This window comes from Lathyrus oleraceus, chromosome 5 (genome assembly GCF_024323335.1).
Source record: "Lathyrus oleraceus cultivar Zhongwan6 chromosome 5, CAAS_Psat_ZW6_1.0, whole genome shotgun sequence".
NCBI lineage: Eukaryota > Viridiplantae > Streptophyta > Magnoliopsida > Fabales > Fabaceae > Lathyrus > Lathyrus oleraceus.
Window position 1 is genome coordinate 230,877,512 of NC_066583.1, and position 19,652 is coordinate 230,897,163.

The following is a 19,652-nucleotide window of genomic DNA, read 5'->3' on the forward strand; positions in this document are numbered from 1 at the left end:
TTCAACATCCACAATGGACTTTACCACTCTACCCACATCATCAACAACAATGGACTTATCCATCATAATATTTTATGTCTTATTTCAATACGAGCAACAATATTACTATTGGTAGTGGTCATAATATTTTAGTTATTGGTTATGGGCATGCATATTACCTACTTCTCCATACTCTTTCAATTTACACAATCTATTACATGCACCTAAACTAATAAAATATCTCGTCTCTGTTAAAAAATTTACCACTGATAATGATGTTTCCCATTGAATTTAATCTTTTTGGTTTCTCTGCGAAGTATTCTTAGTTAGGAATGCATTTAATGAGATGTAACAGCTCAGACGACCTCTACCCACTTACCACCGGACCTTACTCTACAATCCAACCACCATCTACCTTTGTCACATTATCAAATAAAGTATGGCACAACTGTTTAGGACACCCTGGAGCACATGTCTTAAATTCTCTATAGCGTGTCACACCCCAATTTTGCCACTAATTTAATAAATTGATATGTTCATCATAATATTTGCATCATCTGCGTATCATAGCATGCATTTCTTTCAATATAATGCTTAAAATATGACCAGATTAAAATTTTGATTTGACAGACAGACCGGTTGAATCGTTTCTCAATTGCGCGTATAATTAGTGGGCGAAAAATTTAAAGATCGGACTTATAGTTGTCAGTTTTATTGATCTACAATTCGCGTTGTTTAACCTGACGTGCTCGTTTTATTTTTTCGGTCCCATTTACATTCGCATTTCGATAAGCCTAAGTTTTTTCAATCGGACCTTTTTTATTGCAAAATTTGATTTTTACCCGTCTATTTTCCAGAGCTTTATCTCACGTAGATCATTTTAACGCGTTCATTTTTATTTTTCTCGCATATTTGCGCCCGATTTTTATTCATTATAATTCTTTCTTTTTTTGTTCCTTTATCAAAATGATCAATAACAACAAAAATAAAGACAAATGCCTAATTATTTAATTTTTATTTGTTTTTATAATTATTATTTTTTTAATTTTAATTTTAATATTAATTTTTAATTTTCTTATCATCTGATTTACCTATGGAAGCATTTTGAGATTTTAATAAAAGTGTAAGCCCTAGAACTCATCCTATATATTATAAAATCGTTGACCAAATGAAAAAAAATACTCCAATCAGCACAAATAGCACAACTCCAATTCTCTTATTCAGTATTATCTCTCTCTTGCCTAAACAAAAACAAAAACAAAAACAAAATAAATTGAAAGAGAGGATAGAAGGTACTTTTCTTTTCTTTATCATGTTGTAGAGGGTTAACATACCTCTCCCTCTTTCAAACTTCATAACAACATTCTCCACACAAAAACCATCTTCTACATCTTCATAACAACACTCATCTTTAGGGATGGCAAAATGGATGGATATGGATTGAATCGTTAATGGATTGATTAAAATAATTCATTAGTCCATTAACAGTCCACTAATTTTTTTTTTAAAATATCCAATCCAATCCATCTATTAAGAATAAAATTCATCCAATTCATCAATTATTATATTTTTAGTGGATGAATATCCATCCATCCATTTTTTTTTCTTTGAATTTTTTTATAAAAAAAAATCATTTTTTTTTTTAAATTTGTTTTTCTTTGAAATTTATTTTTTTCAAAAAGTTTTTTATTTTTTTTAATAAAGTAATATCAGTTTTTTTTTTCAAAAAGAAAATATTTTATATTTTTGAAAAAAATCATTTAAAAATCATTTTTTTTATTTTCAGAAAAAAATGGGTAAAAAAGAAAATTTTCGAAAATAAAATCAAATTTTGATATTTTTCAAAAAAAATGATTATTAAATTTTTGGAAAAAATCGATTTTTTGTATTTTCAAAAAAAATTGATTTCTTTTCGAAAAAAAAAATTATTTTTTTAAAATTTGATAAAAAATCCATTGAATCATTAAAATGTATTAGATGGATTGGATAATTCATGTTTATAAATGGATTGATTTAATTCAATCCATTAACTTAATTTTTATATAGTAGATAGATTGGATGTATTTTTTGATGGATAAATTTTATCTTAATGAATTCAATTGCCACCCCTAGTGACCTTAACACCACACTACTGTACATGTACATGCAATAAGCACTACACCACCTCCATTTTTTTCCTTCACCAAAAAAACTCCATAACACCTTTAATAAACGACATATTTAATCTTCACCACTCCTTGCAGAGAACGAGAACACCATTCATTTTCTATCTTCAAGGCACACCATAACCTCCATTACCAAACCTCACTTATATCCCAGCACCTTCACTTCTCATTCTTCAACAACAACTAACACACTTACAACATGTAAACCACACGGCCAAGCTTCATCACACCATGACAACCATAACTCGCTTCCACCATCACATGTGCAACTTCCTCCGCCACGCTCACCTACCTACACGACACAGCAACACACCGGCAACCACCTGCCGCGCACCACCGCCACCGTGCAAACCGCGTCGCCGAGCAAAGAATAACAACAACAACAACTGCGCAAGAAGCAGGAAATTCTGGACCAAAAGCGTAACGAGTTCAAGTGTCGGTTGAAAAATTTTGAGAAAAATGCTACAAGACTCCAAGGTAACTTTTTCTTTCCCCTATGCATGCTTTTGTTTTGCTTGTTCTTTCTGTTTTTCATTTTGGTTTTATATACATATGCATATTTCACTAGTTATTTGTTTTATTATTTTCAACCATGCCTTGTATCCATTTGTGGTTGGCATGTTGTTGAATTTAAAAAAAATAGGAAAAGTTAAAAGTTCAAAATGGTGAATAAGAAGAAAGTTGGGGCGGTACCCCTCTTTCCTTTGTGGAACTTTCTTTTTTAATTTTAATTAGTATTTTCTATCATTTAACAAAGATTTATTCAAATTAGGGTTGGGTAATTAGGCATTGGGTTTTTTAGTTGCACCATCATTTATTTTTTATTTTATTCGATCTTATTTATTTTGATTGAGAAGTTTCGTTATTGTTATTCACTTTTAATTATTTCATTTCCGAAATGATAAATGTACCTCATCCATTTGATTGTAATTATTTATTTATCGCTTTTATTTTTGCCTTAGATAGTTAGTTTAATTGAACTAATTAAAAATGATCAAAAATAAAATCAACTTTTTTCTAGAATAATTAAAACATTTGGTCAACACAAAACTTCATTTTGAAAAACCCTTGGTCAACACCAAGTTTACATTCAACTTCAAACCATTTTTATCTTTGATCAAATCATTTTCAATTCATTTCCCTTTCAAAAATCCAATTTTCAAACCATTACGCAACGCAAAACAAACCTCGATCAACATCGAGTGCATTTTTTCAAATAAAAACAAACAAAAAACTAAATATATAAAACACTTTCTCAAATAAGATGAAAAAGGAGCGTGGTGTATACCATGAGCTCCCGAGGTTAGGATACAAAATGGATATCTCGTCAATTTGGGCTCTCGTCATCACCCAAAAACTAAATATATAAAACACTTTCTCAAATAAGATGAAAAAGGAACGTGGTGTATACCATGAGCTCCTGAGGTTAGGATACGAAAAGGAACGTGGTGTTCACAATGTTTCTTCAATTTCGCACTCACATTAAGACCTAATTTGAACGAGTAATCAAATGTTTTCAATGTGATAATGAGAAAGAATATGACAATGCTCTCTTTCAAAAAAATTATGAACTCAATGGCATGTCATTTAGGTTTTCATAAATGGAAAAGATGAAAGAAAAACTCGGTCTAGGATAGACGTACGGCCAACCCACAGCGGCCTCTAGAGTGGTTAGCTGCTAAAGGGGGTAGATTATTATTGCCTGTGGGGGGTTGGTTGTTGTATTTTGGTGTGCAAAGTGTCTTTGAAAATACATCTGACTTTAGGTTGGGGATTGATTATTGTAGTCGTACGTTCAAAGCGTTTTCGAAAGCACCTCTAACTTTAGGTAGGGATTGATTACTATAGTCGAACGTGAAAGACGTCTTCGACAACACCCCATGACTTTAGGTGGGGAATTACTTTGTTGTAGTCGGACGTTTAAATCGTCTCTGAAAGCACCCTTGACTTTAGGTTTATCATAACTCGATCTCGACGGTTGTACCCCGGACTCGTTGTCACTATGCACAAGTACAAAGAAATAGATATTTTAGAAAATATCATATTTCATTTATAATTGCAAGATATTCATGTACATAAGGAATATGATTATATAATAACAACATTTTAATATAAATGGAGAAGGAAACATAATCAGGCAAGCTAGTCGCCTCTTATTTATCTTGTTCGCCTCTATTGGTCTCGCCTTTTCTCAGGGAAAGAATGTATGTCCTGCTAAGTTGACTAATGATGGAAGTTGCACTAACCTTCATGGTCACACATTCTCCTAGTTCTTTCTGCAATGCTTGGTAGATTTGTTTTGCTTATTTGAGGTATGCGTTGACAGTGGTCGCTCTCCTTGGAGGTTGTCATACTTGAGTTTGAGGTGGATGGGTAATGTTATAGCATCCAACATAGTTGTGAAGGGTCTTCTTATAGATTCCAGATGTAAACGCTCCTGCAAGGGATGACGATAAATTGCAAATTGAATGTTTGGATATCCTTCTCGTAACTTACCGATATTGCCAGCTCAATGTATCCCAAGGGAATGGTGGTCGTCCCATTGAATGCTTGCAAGTATGGTCCTTCATATGGCCATAAGCTTTGACTTTTGAGAACCATCTTCTCGAAAAACTCTGAATACATTATATAACAGGAATTTCCACCGTCAATTAATATTTGGGAGACGTCAAATAGCCCGACAATAGTTTTGATCACCAAGGGAAAAAATTTCATTGGGGAACCCTTTTAGCTTATCTGAGTCATGGATCCCCAACATAGTCCGATTATGGATCTTTGCTTAGGTATCTCCCTCCTTTTATGGACGGTCAACATCTCGACGATTTTCCTCTTCATGGTCCCATTGGAAGGGAGATTTTCTATGGGTGTTCCTTTAGTGATGGAGGCGGTGTATGGGAATTTCCCTTTGCTAGCCTCTTTGATCTTGTCGCTGGTCATAGCATCTGCAGTCTTCGAGGAAGATTTACCTTTAAGTGATTCCTCCATGTCTTTTTTTCCCCTTTTATGTACTCGGTCATCCGGCCCCTCTTGATTAACTCTCCAATGTCATCCTTCAGCTGGATGCATTTGTTGATATTATGGTCGTGACGGGGTACTTCGACTTCTCAATCTGATGTGTTTCTCTGACGGGGTAAGGGGGTTGGATTCCTTCCTTCTTGAATTATATGTTGACACAGTAGTGGTGGATCTTCTCTCGAGAAAAAGTCAGAGGAATGTATTTTTTTTTACCGTCCTTGCATACCTCGGTCGGAGTCGTCCCTCTGTCGGTGGATATCATTCCTTGTTGGGCGAACGGAGTTGGTGTCAATGAAGACAGGGTTATTGAAGCGTGTGTTCAGATTCTCTTCTAAGATCATGTAAGACTCACCCATGCTTAGTATCTCTTGAGTGGTTGTCACCTTCTTCCTCCCTATCTTTAACCTGAAGGGGTGGTCCTTCAGAAGACCATTTTCTAAGATCTAGAGTTTAAGGTCTTCTTTAGCTCCCTCGACTTTGACAACAACTTGCATAAACTAGTCGATGTAGAACCACAGGATTTCCTTGTTTCCTTAGATAATCCCACACAATGCGACTTCGGTCACTACCAGTCTTTTCCATACAGTGAAATGCACGGAGAACCGTTCACAAAGATCAATCCATTATTTGATGCTCCCATCGGGCAAGCCATTGAACCATAGCCTAGTCGATCCGACCAGGGTCAAGGAAAAAACTTGCATTTAGACGTTTTGTCAGCACTGAGTAATTCAGCCATTCATTGACGAGTTGTATGTGTTCATCTAGATCTCCTTTTTTATTATATTCACTTAAATTAGGTTATATATCATTTTGGTATTTTACTTTCCAAAATCCTAGTGCACAAGGGATGTTTCGCCTGAACCTTCACAAGACAATTTTTTACTTGATCTAGAGCAGGGGTGTTGCTACCTCGGTTTCCCTCGGGACTTTGAGGAGGACTTTGTTTTTTCTTGCTCCTATGTTGATTTCTTGATTTGTGAGCCTTATCTTTCTTCGTAGTGGTCGGCTCAGGGGCAGATGTAAGATTTCTCCTTACGACCTCGTAAATAGTGTTTCCTCGCGGAGGAGCATTATATAAGCTTTCTTCAAGTTGCGACAAAAACCTTTTCTCTACCACTCGCGAGTTCTGTTGTTGAACATTATCGTGCATATTGTTCGTCAGTTCTTTAGCACCTTGCAGTCCAAGGTTAGATCCTAGTAACTGGAAACCATGTAAGATTTATGGTTGTGCAACTGGAAATGGAACCTAAGCTCTACTCCAAGGCAATTGGAGAAATCTTGCTACTTAAGGCGTTTAGACCAAATATTGATGCAACCGAATCATCGCTTCTGGATTCTCGACAATTTGCTAAGGAGGTAGAGGTAGGTGTGGTTGATTGACCGTTGCTTGAGCTACAGAAGCGGAAGCAGCTTCTTGAGCAATAGTAGAGCAAGTAGCTTTGGGTTCAGCAATCAATTGGAATCGTAGGAACCAGAGATCTAGAAATTCGCGAAATTGAAATTGAGATGATGCTCGATTGGATCGAATTATAATGGATATTCGTGTTTGATGTTGCATGCTCTTGATTCGGTGATTTAAGAAGGTTATGAAACGAAAAGTCGGAGAGTGAACGTGGAGTTATGGAGAGCGTAGAAATCAGAAGTCGATTCTCACATACAATGTCGTTGTTCTATTCTGGAATCAGAGATATAACGATGATCGAAAGTGATGGTGAATATAAGGTTTCGGCGCGACGAACAGGGGGCTGCAAGGTTAGCACTTCAATGCTTAAGTCAGTATATAAGAAATAAGAGCAAATTGAAATTATGCTTGAAACTTATTACCGGAATTTGGAGCCTTCTCTATATATAGAAGATGGGGAATAACAAGCCTGCTATTTGTTATGAATAAATTACGAATAGTCGTTAAATGCACATTCAATTGAGATATTTGTTATCGTCGGAAGAAAAACTCTTATGTGCTAAGAAGATTCTGGAAGGATTATTATTCCCTCAGAGTGGTCGATCAGGGTCGATATGATCGGCCCAAAATAACTTGTATTTATATCTAAAATAGTTTACATCCTTTATTGAATTATATTTGTAAACACTTTATCATTTATTTATTTGATTGTATTCTTCAAGGGACTAAGTATTTGTCACATTCTTTAAAACAATAAAAATATAAAATTAAAATAAGTTCTTTGTGTTTGAATAATCTAAAACGAATGTTAATTGAACCATGATATATCTTATGATATATCTTAGTGATATTTGTAATCAGTTTAATTATAGTAAAAATCTCTAAGTATAAGGGGGTTAAACGTAATCTTGGGTTAAGAGGGTGAATCATGATAAAATATGTGTGTTAATCTCTCTACTCTATTCTCTTTAACTTTTAGGCTTTGTGATTGGCTTGAACTTCGTTTAAATCATTCAAAAAAAAAAGTATTAACTTAAACTCCTTTTTTTCTCTCACCTTCAATTTATGCTTTCTCACCACTACTCCATTTTAATATTGAGTATAATGGCATATTAGAGAATGACTAACACCATGTTGACTTAAGAACGGGTTAAGTGGTTTGAGTTCTCCATCTCAATCAGTCTGGATAGCTTTCAAGTTAAATGAAAATTGGTTTTCAATCATGATTTTATTGTTGAAAAATGGCGAGTGTCTCACAATCTTGAATATTGGTCATGATTCTTTTGAAATTTATGGAATGAATATGAATATTATTCATTGAATGAGTGATTTACATAGTTAGATCTATTTATAAATCCTTTGATGACTTGGTGTAGCATGTGATTAGGAATGAAAAAAATTCATACCCATAAATATCTATCGATAAAATAAATGGATATTTACAAATAACTTAATGAATATTCACGGATAAAATAAATAAATATTTAAATATTTATTTTTTAATGATATGAATACAAATTTGATAATATTGTACTAGCGAATATCTATTAAGCTTCTTTTATAAGGCATCACATTCCATACAAATCATATTTGACCATTTTATATAAGTTTCTTCTATAAGACATCACATAAACAATTTCACAATCTAACCGATCAGTATTGTCATTCCTACGTCTAACATGTGTTTTCCTTCCTACTTCTTCGTTACCCGTTCTTCCACCATAACTCACATGTTAAAAATGAAATGGATGGATGTTATATTTGATGTTATTATGTTTTTGTGAAAAAGAAGAAAATCAATATATAAAATTTTGTTGTTAAATTGAGAGTGAATTATATGGATATTATGTGATAACAATTTTTTGTGTACCTAAAAAATTTTTTAAAAAAAATGTTATCCATGAATATTGTCAAATATCTTAAAATTTGTGAATTACCCACTTAACAAATCCGCACAGATATAGGACAAATACGGATATCATTTTTATCCAAAGCGTCGAACACCTTATATGATACTATCCGCCTCCATAAATATCCATTTTCATCCCTACAACTTCTTAGAGCAGCTCCAGCTGAGGTTCTTTGAACTAGTTCACCAACATGGCATTCACTTTTTCCACAAAATTGCTATTGAAGCTTAGCCAGCATGGCACTAAGCTGGATGCTGAAGCAACAAATAGTAAGCTGAAGCAACATACGGAAAACACTAAAACACCCTATAAAATTATTTGTTTTATTCTCTTAACAAAAAATGTATTATTTGCTAAATTAAATCATATTTAATATAAATAAAATATTAATATATAGGATAAAATTGTGAGACTCTATTGATTCTTTAGAGTTGTATCATTGGACAATATTGATTCTTTAGAGTTTATCATTGGAGTTAAAATTAGATGAATTGCTTAAAGAGAGTTAAAATTAAATGAATTACTATGTGGTTTAATGAGTCCCACAAAGAACCCAAAATAGATTGCCCCGTTGCTCTTGTAATTACATCAAAATGTGTTATAAGGCTAAATTACTGTACAGTGATCCTATAAGAAGTTTCTATGAGCTTACTTGTTAGAAGCCTATAATCTAGTCCTTTAATAACCCGAAACAAGTCTACAAGTTGATAAAAGATGAAGTTTCCAAATCACTGAAAATAAAGAGAAGAATTGAAAACATCTCTTGCAATTAAGAATCAAAGTTCTTGCCCCTGATCTCCCCTATAACTCAATGAAACTGATGACTGTTTATCTGAAACTTTCAAGAATTGATGTAATTTTCCAATGCTTCTCTACACCATACATACACTGAACCAAGATACACCAAAATTCGAATATCACAAATACATCTAAACTCATTGCCCACGGATACATTAAAATCATCAATTAAATATAGAGAAAAAGCTTATTGCCAAGAGAAATAGGGAGGGGGGAAGGATATTATAGGTCATATAAGATTCAAAATTCATGCAAATTAGTATAAAATGGATGTCTGTGTCACAGTCTGCTCAAATTATGGCTGAACACACCCTATGCCTTAGCCCTGAAAATGAACAGATAAAAGTTAAAACAGCTTTATTGGCAACTATGTACTATTAACATGAAAATACATAAAAAGATGCATTTGATAAATTTAAAATTTAAAAAAAAAAATGGAGTTCGGAAGATGAGAGAGACAAATATCCCCCTTAATAAAGGGGCACAAATAAATCTCATAAATACAAGAGTGGCTGATGCTTAAAGAATAGAAAGTATCAAAAAATTTATCATCAAATGCTTTGACTTTTTGTAGACCAACCAACCTTTCAATGTAACAGTCGTCCTCAGTGTTTACAAGAATGGCATCACCGGCTACAATGTGAGGCGGAACCTGGAAGTTAAACATATGGACAAACGAAGACATAAGCACTTGGCATTACCAGAAACAGATATTGAATCAATTCAATTTAATTCAATTTAATTCAAATGGAGAGAATTTACTGCCATTCTATTTTGAAAATAATTAATTCATTAGTCATATTGATTTTGTTGAAACACATATGAATATTGTAAACATGCTAATAATATCCCGTAAGTACAGTGATTATGATATGTCCAGTTTTTCGTAATTATTTCATTGTGTATAATAGAGCCTGCTACTGCTCTATATAGCTCAGGTAAATCCCCTAAATGAGGGTAAAATTTCAGGAATTGGATTTATAAAAAATTTCATACTGACCTCTTCAAATTATTCATCTCATTTTTGAGAGGACGTCAAACTGAACACATGTATAATAAGCATCATGAAAGAAATTTCTACACAAACACGGGCTGACTTTTGGATAGGAAAAAAGTCTCAAATAAATATCAGTCATAACTTTTGCATAAAATAATAATTAAATTTCCGCAGTAAGTTGCACATCTGAGTAACTTTTTTACCAATTATTTATGTACTAAATAAACGCAGAAGGAAAAAAGAAATAATCATTTGACTTACTTCAATTGTAGGGCCATTGTCCAGTATTACCTTTTTATTCCTTAAATCAAGGAGGGGAAAAATCAGTACAAAAAATTAAATTGAATGAAAATTATAGATAAGCTAAAATGCTCCATGTCAGAAATTGAATTCATCATTGCTATGTAAAGTAATGTCAGAATCAAATTGATAGTAAGCAAAATTTTATTGATGCAGAAACAGAAAACTAATCAGACACGTTAAAAACATAACTGGCAATCTCCTACAAATTGAAAGCTACACATGCAAAGAAATATTACGAGTGTGAGACTTTAAAGTTTAATGTATAACCAACTAGGAGTCCAAAAAAATTATTATTTAGTTATATGGGGTACAAAAGCAAACAATTTAGGGACGACTCTCTAATCTAATCATTTGCACAGGATTACTTAGTAGGTCAAACCAAATGACTCTAGACACAGATTCAAAGATTTGTGTCTTCACACACTGCTCTATCCCATGAAATGTGTTACGTACAACTCAAGTCAAGCTCTACAACACTTGGAAACTTGCTCTTAAATTCCTCTCTTAAATTTACTTTAGGATAAGAAAAAATTGCTTTGATACTATGTAGTTCTGTAAATTCTGGGTGTCTATTCAGATCACATTACTTGTTGTATTTGTAGTGCTGTTACAATAAATACATTGAATGCCTAGTGAATAGACACTAACCTAGAAAGTTGTATATTCTAGGAATACTAACAATCAATCTAGGTTTTGTTTAATGTTTTAGAGTTTGTGTCAAATCTAAGATGCAAAGTTCCAAACAGACAAACATGGGTAAATAACTTCCTTCCTCTGTCTGTTCTCTTTTCTTGACTTCAGGATTTTCATCTCCTGCACAAAGTAGAGATTTGAAGTAATGGTGACAACAAAAAAGACTCTTCCCCCTTCAAGTCTGTTCTCAAACTTGATGAAGACTGCAGCTGCAGTTGACATTATGAACCATAATACAACATATGATAATGTGAATGACATATTATATAACTGATGGATGTAGGACAGCCACAAGTTTTACTTTTAGTCAGGATCAAGGCTAAGAAACCAAAGGAAAAGAATGTTTCTTGACATAGGACAATGATTCACAAACACAAATAATCAATGAAGATCATTGAACTTATAGGAATTGGCAGAAAATGAAAAAAGAGAGATAAAAAGACTAATAATAATATTTTGAAGTGGTAGCTAAAGCACTAACAGTCTAGCCCCAAGTTATACTTAAAAAGACTCTTAACCTTAATTGTTTAAGGAAAACTTAACTTTGGAGAAGATTATCTTGTCTTTTTCTTTTAAGAAACATATAACACTAGAATATAAAGGTGAAGTTGGTTAAGCAGTTCTAATATTTATGTAAATAGTATTTTTTTTATAGAAATATTAAGTAATTAGAATAGACATAACTATTATCTAATTAATACTGAGATTGCCAAAACAACCACTCTACTACAACTACGGAAAAATAACATGACTCAGAGCTAAATCGGGTGATTTGGATCTTATCCTAATCACAAAACTATTGGATAATTTGGTTCTTATCCTAACTCAAACCAACTTCCCAGACTATTCCAAGTCTTGACAGGATGTAAAAATTGAAAAAAAAAATTATAAAAAAAATAAAGGTGTCACAAATTCATATCATTTCTTGGCCATCAAAAGTTGTCAGTGGAAGCTAAACGGACCTCATTAAGTTGGTGTTTGGTGCTGCAGGGAATAATTCACTCCTTGAGCATCTCTTTCCGAAGGGATCCAGAAAAAGTTTATGAGATATTGGCTACCATTCAACTTTCCTGGGGTTTTATTTTTATTTTCCTTACAAAGTTTTATTCTGATGTTTGATTAAAGTGACATATTGCCAATAATATAATTAACTTCTAATTGTCTTTTAGGTGATGAATGCACTGAGTTTGCCAACAACCATGGGTAAAATTAGTAACTTTACAGCCTATAATTTTTCATTCCCAGAGAAAAGTCCCACCTATGACGGTGACAATGATACTTTAAACTAGCATTTGCAAACTATGTTACATTCTCGGTAATGCCGTAAGTCTGAGAAACATATTTGGTCTCCTGCACCAAGTATAGGAACTTTTATCACCGCTTCACTTTTGCACTAATGTTAAAGACAGTTCTAACAATAACAATATACCACCTAAGGAGAGGATACATAATCCCACAAAAAATAGGTGAAAATTTTGAAATAATAAGAGAGTGATTTGTAACTTAAGACACATATTTCATCAAAAAATATTCAAAGACATTTACAACAAGAGAAAGAAGAAAAAATGCAAGGTACAAGATCAAGTACTTTTTTTAATCTAATAATGGAGAAAAATAAGTACCTCGGAGTGGCTGCAATCACTTCCTTGACAGTACATATTACACGTTTTGGAACTGAAGCAGATATAGGTTTATCATCATAAAACTGTACCTTAACTTTCATTTCATCTGTCAACCGGGCAACAATATAATAATGAATTAGTAATACTTCTATTACTTATTATATCCATGAAACTAAATTTTGCTACTCGATAACTATCAAAGGGTAAATAATTTCCTAGCAAAGAAATTTATGAAAATAGGAGAAAGTACAGTGAGAAGGTAGGCAAGGTTCTTCAAAATCAAAACATAATATTCGGTGAGAATAAAAGAAGGGGGAGGAAAACATGGATGTCAGACCAGCGAGTCAACTCGTAGACTCGTACGAATTTACAAGTCTAGAGGCAAAAACGAGTTGAGTCGCACTTAGACTCGTTTTCATGGTAGACTCGCTCAAACCCGATCAGACTCAGATAGGCTCGTAGAGACTCGGATAGACTCTAAGTCTGAGGCAAGTTTACGAGTTGATGTGATTTTGGAGAAAAAAGGGCCAAAACACATTGGGATTCACTGTTTCACCTAATAAAAACCTAAAAGGAAATTATAAGACTTCTCTCATGGCTTTCTTTTCGTTTTATAAGTTAGAAATCTCATAAGGACAACAAACCTTTCTCCCCCTCCTGCATTTCACTTCGTTTTAGAAGTTAGAAATTTCATAAGACACACAAACCTTTCTCCCCCTCCCGCATTTCACTGCATATTTCTTGTTGTCTCTGATGCATACTGCAATTTCTTGTTGTCTCGCAATCGCACTTGAATGTCTCTCACAGTCTCGAGTTTTTTCCTCTAGTTTGTTTTTCAATTTCGTTATGCGTGTTATTCTGTGTTGTGTTATGTTGCTGCAGATCCTTCATTATGTTGCTATGTTCAATGTGTAGTGAGTGATTATAGCTTGTGTTAGTCAAACTTCTCCGTATTATTGTTTCTGAGTGTTCTAATTTAGTGTTTTTATATTTCAAAGACTCTTACGAGTCTACGAATTGAGCTACAAGTCGAGTCTGTGGACCCTACACGAGTCTATGTAGACTCCCGAGTTTGACAATCTTGGAGGAGAAGCCTTAAAGACACAAAAAAGCAGGGGGGGGGGGGGGGAGGGAACTTAACCCATAAATGCTTGCAGCATGACAGAGAGAGGCTACAAATGCAGAGAATTACATCATATACATACTGCAGAGAACAACAAAGAGCAAAATAAGAAGAAAATTAATTCTGATGATCAATTACAGCACTTCACTGACTAGAATAAACTTTGAAATGTTATGCATCATCTGTCATGGATGCATCGGATAAAAAAACCATGGAGAAGATACTTAAGACTTAAGAAGCTATAATGTAATAGACAAAGAAACCCACAGGGAAGATCCTTAAGACTTAGAAGCTATAAGGAGATACATCACTGAGCATAATCAGCTGGGTTAAATCACAAATGAGAAAGATTAAGTAGGAAAGGAAATTCAGGGAAACACTCAGGCACCAGTCATGTCATTGATTATATGGGGAATTCACAGTAACACGTTGCAGTAACAATATCAGAATTGATGACAAAACCAGAAAATGATTGGCAGTGCACTGGTAGTATATTGAGACAATGATGCTGAGTATAACTGTTAAGTGCAGTTGAAAACATCTAAGTTTACCATATAATAACTGATAGTAAAAGAACAGTAATGAATGGTAAAAGTTAATCCACCTTGTATATATGAAGAATTCTTGCCAAACAAGTCTTTGGAAACTTCGATTTGATCCAACGTGTCATTGCTGACCAAAATTAAATGGAGAAACTGCATTAATTAACAATGCTACCCACGAGTTCTTGCACCCAACAGCATTGAATGATATACAGACAGCAAAAAGATGAAAGATGTAGGAACTCACTCCATTAATACTATAGTTCCATCTTGATCCGTGCACATGTACATGAAAGTCTTTTCCTGAACATAGGCCTCTGCATCAAAATGAGAATTTGTAAGCGCAGAAAAGAATACTGGTCAACTATCAGCCGGTGTGAAATGTCCTATCACATCATTAATGAGAAAGACAGAAAATTGTCTCAAATCTTATCATTCAAATTAAAAGATGTAATTGTAGAATGTGTATAACTGTATAACCTTCTTACGAATTCATTTAGACACACACTGTTACAAACCCCAAAACAAAGTACAAAATATCTGTTGTGAAAGATTTGAACACACCAATCAAAACAGACAAGGAAAAAACACTCTTGTATGGAATGACTGGATCACAAACAAAGAATAAAGGAGAGAATACTTCCAAAAGGGCTTTTCCCAGGTTCCTTCTCAGAAAAAGGTTCTCCATTTTACAACCAATCCCTTACTCAGTTTAACAAACTAGCAAATCTACCATTCTCTCTTCCACCCCTCTCCTGTTATTTAAACTATTTTTCTAAACCTGGCAGTCTTAATTGCCCAACCACTTCACTGCATAACTATTCTAACTAATTACTTAGTGACCCAATAATATGTCCTTCTGATTTTCATTTTCTTTGGAGTAGTGAGTCAATACAAACAAATTAAAGAATCCTACTACATTATTGGCAACTAAATAAAAAATGTCGACAAGTATAAACAATTTATATAATGGTTAAATTTCTCATAAGTTTGAATATGAAATACATATACAGGGACATACTTTCAAAATCCTCGTTAGTGCCCAGTCTTTGGGTAACCTTGGTTCCCTGGAGAACGTCACGAAGTTCCACCTATTATCAGAAACAGCTACAATTGTCAGTTATAATATGAATGGAGTTAAAAGTAAGAGTCAAGAAGTTACAATACACAACTATATCCAATACCAATGGCACAAATACGAATAGGCAGTTGAATAAGCAAAATAGGATTTCTTTTAATCATTGGACGTTCCACAGTTAACAAATTAAAATGGATCGACAAATGCCACTGTCCAAATATCACAAATCCATTTAACTAGGGTTTCTTTTGGATAAAAGCATTTTAAACGCAACAAAATAAGACTAGTAAGTTATAATAAAATCTAAATCGACACTCTTAAAAAAAATCATAAATTTATCAAATCAAGCAATCTGAACCTTTGACATCCTGTATTAGTATCTATGTTAAAGGTATGAAAAATTGTTTATTCATCGGCTATTAGTTGATCCTAGTCCTTGGATGAGAATGCTTCATGAAAAACTGTTCCTATCAATTATGTGTTATTTAGCAAACAATTTCACAGACACGTCTCTAACATTTGGGTCAAGCCATCAAATATACACAAAAATTAAAAGAAATATTTATTGCTAGAAATATGGTTCCAATATTAACAATAACTTATTAGTCGTCGAGGGAGCAATAACATTTATGTCAAGTATGCAGTGCCGAAGGCATAGATTTACCGTTAGAGGGAGCAATAACCAAAGACTAAGAGAGGGTCAATGGACAAAATACCATGTCAATGGCTTGTTATGCTACACGCAATAACCAGAGATATTAATGGAAAAATGAGAAAGTTTACAACGTGTGAGGTCATGCCCCCTCCCTCTGCCCCTGCAAGTACGCACCTAATCGAGAAAGCAGAAAATGAGCAAATACATTTTTGCTTATAGCGAAAAGGCCTTTTCATACATAAATAAAATCCTTCTTAAATAAAAAAATAGTAACAGTTCTTTTAAAGTACAACTTGCAAGTTAGTATTGAGTATTCACTAAGACAAATCTGTATAAAAGACAATGCACATCTATGCACACATCACAACATTTCATTTCAAACACTAATAAGAATAGAAGAAAAACTAAATAATGTCTATAAATAATGAAATGGAACATGTAAAATTTTGAATACAGTATGCAAAAAAACCTTGATTGTGGCTTTTCCTCTTCCTTCTTGAGAGTGATCTACTTTAAGAACCTGAAAGAGTTTACAATACAAAGAAAAACTTCACTGGATAACAATATTGAATTGAATGAATAGAAATTGACAACAAATCGATCAAGAAATTAGTAGTTACCTCGTAAATGCGCCCTAGAAGCAATCCAGCATAATCGAAACACAAAGTGAATTTGTAAGTAAAAAGAAAACAACTAAATATGCATATGATATGCAGCGTATCGAATTGAATTATCAGAGACAGTAAAATTCAATAACAATTAAAACAAATATCAAAGCAACCTTGTTTTCCAATGGTGTTTCCGACTCTAATCTGCACCGCAACAAAAACAAAACAGTGAAAAATCTGTAAGAATCAAATCGATTTAAAACGGTAGAAGATACAAGATGCGTACATCTGAAGCGAAGACTCTGTTTCCCCGTCGTTGAATGGTGGACCATGGAGCGGTGAACGAGTTGGTGGCGGTGGAAGAAGAGGCTAGTGAGTTTAGCGGAGCGGAAGAAGAATGTAAATAGGATGATGATGAAATTCTAAAGAGAGAGTTGAAGTTGGAATTGAAGAGCCTAAGCTTGTGCCTCACTAGAGCTTGCATTTTCTCAATGGTGCCGGTGCCGGCGCCGGAATAACACAAAAACTACACTTCGAAGCTCTCAACTTTACTTTACGGCTTCTTCCACGGAATAAATGCCAGTTTCTTTGTAGTGTTACTAGTGCAATGAAATTGTTCTGGTTTTTTTTTTAATTAAATATTTAAATAATATTATAAAATAATTATAAAATTGTATAATCAAAGAAAAAATATTATTATATAGAAAAAAAATAATATGCATTCATAGTGTAAAATATTTTTACACAGTCAACCAATGACATTTATATATCCCGCCACATCACACTTTTATTTTTAAAATACTGTCATGATATGGCAATATAAAATATTTTAATTGGATGTGAGTGTAATATTTTTTTACACTCACATTCACTGTGCACTATCTTTAATCTCTATTATATATTTATTTTATATATATATATATATATACTTGCGTTCAGAAGACACACGCCAGAAAAGAATTATAAATTATTGTTTTTTGTCTAAATTTTGAATTTAATTTATTTTATACTCTATAAAATTTGTGATATATATTCATATAGTATGGAATAACATAATGATTTTATACGATAACCAACTTTTTCAAAAATAATTCTAAAATAACAAATTTAAAAAAAAAATTATAAAATAATCACATTTAAAAGAGGATGCGCCAAATGAATCGGCGCATCCCATATGGATCAAGAGGAGGCGCTCAAGGCATTAGCGTCTGCATTGGTAGTCTCATGAGGATGCGTCAATATCCTTGGCGCCTGCATTGGGCCTTATGAGGAGATGTCAATGCCTCTAGTGCCTGCATGGTGCCTTAAGAGGAGACGTCAATGCCTATGGCGCCGGCATGTGTTGACATGTTATGCGCCTAGCCTCTTGGCGTATACATTTTATACCTCCTTTCTATAAATACCTCGCCTTGGATGTAATATTTTTCACACAAGCGAAATGTCGATTTAATATTTTTCGTTGTTGCGTCTTCGATAAAGATTCGTCTCTAGAATACATATTTGTTTGAACGTCTTAATCGGACGTTAAACAGTTGTTAGATGGAGAAATTGGAGATGGTGAAAGGATTAGAAGAATACAATGGCTTGTGTCCACGTTTAACCAAAATAGAGAAGTGTGGGCAACATAATATTATAACATGGGAGATTATTGTACTCGTACTCTGACAATAATATTACGTTGTCCGCACTTCTCCATTTTGGTTAAACGGAGACACAAACCATTGTATTCTTCTAATCCTTTCATCATCTCCAATTTCTCCATCTAACCAACTGTTCAACGTCCGATTAAGACTTAAAATGAATCTATATTCCAGAGATGAATCTTTATCGGAGACGCAACAGCGAAAAATATTAAATCGGCATTTCGTTTGTGATTGTATTCAGACATGGTTAAAACACAAAAACTTGAAGGATAGTGGAGTTGAATGAGAGAAAAATATGATAGTAGGGGAAGATTTTGTGTGAAAAACATTGCATCCAATGCGAGGTATTTATAAAGAGGAAATATAAAATGCATGCGCCAAGAAATTAGGTGCCCAACATGGCAACACATGCAAGCGCCAGAGGCATTGGCGCAATGCCTCCTCGTGAGGCTACCAATGCAGAGGCCTCCTCTTGATCTATAAGGGATGCGTTGGTTCATCTGTCGCATCCTCTTTTAAATGTGGTTATTTTAGAAGAAAAAAAAATTATTATTTTTGAAAAAGATGATTATTTAAAATTTTTAAAAAAATCATTCTATATTTTATGTTGGTACCTTTGCTAATACATGTAAGAGGGGATATAACGCATATCTTTTAGTATATATACTTTTTTTTAATGTAATTATTTTTTTTTTTGAAACATGAGTATTTTGATTAATAATTAAAAAATACGATTATTATAGTATTAGTCAAAGAATTTGATTATTTAAAAAGAAAATCCCAAATGTATTAGCATTTGAACAAGAAAATTTTACCTTGTACCCCTACAGTTAGCCTCATACCCCTACAAAATTTTAAAAATTTCCATTTTACCCTTAATTGGTTTTAACCAATTTACCGTTTCATTTTTACCATTCAGTTGAAAATTTCAGAAATTACACTTTCACACCTCTCGCACCGGAACTCCTGCAAAAAGACTTCTGGTATGTATTTTTCCCAAATCGGAAGACTTCAAGAATGACTTTCGGAACACACAAAACAATGAACCGGAAGACTTCATGAAATAGTTCCGGTTCGATCAGAAAAAATTTACAAAACCGGAACACTTTTTGAAAGAGT

At 33.5% G+C, this 19,652-nt stretch overlaps 1 protein-coding gene across 1 annotated transcript; it reads right to left on the reverse strand.

Annotated features, from left to right (window-relative positions):
* Positions 1-9,325: 9,325 nt before the first annotated feature.
* Positions 9,326-17,497, reverse strand: LOC127083224 (uncharacterized). Its single transcript, XM_051023505.1, has 11 exons — positions 17,177-17,497; positions 17,064-17,094; positions 16,903-16,916; positions 16,752-16,802; positions 15,571-15,640; positions 14,797-14,866; positions 14,612-14,679; positions 12,885-12,990; positions 10,528-10,567; positions 9,854-9,921; positions 9,326-9,594 (listed from the first exon to the last, which is right to left on the reverse strand). Exons 1-11 carry the CDS (start codon positions 17,372-17,374, stop codon positions 9,582-9,584), a joined length of 729 nt encoding a protein of 242 aa, XP_050879462.1. The 5' UTR covers positions 17,375-17,497; the 3' UTR covers positions 9,326-9,581.
* Positions 17,498-19,652: the final 2,155 nt, after the last annotated feature.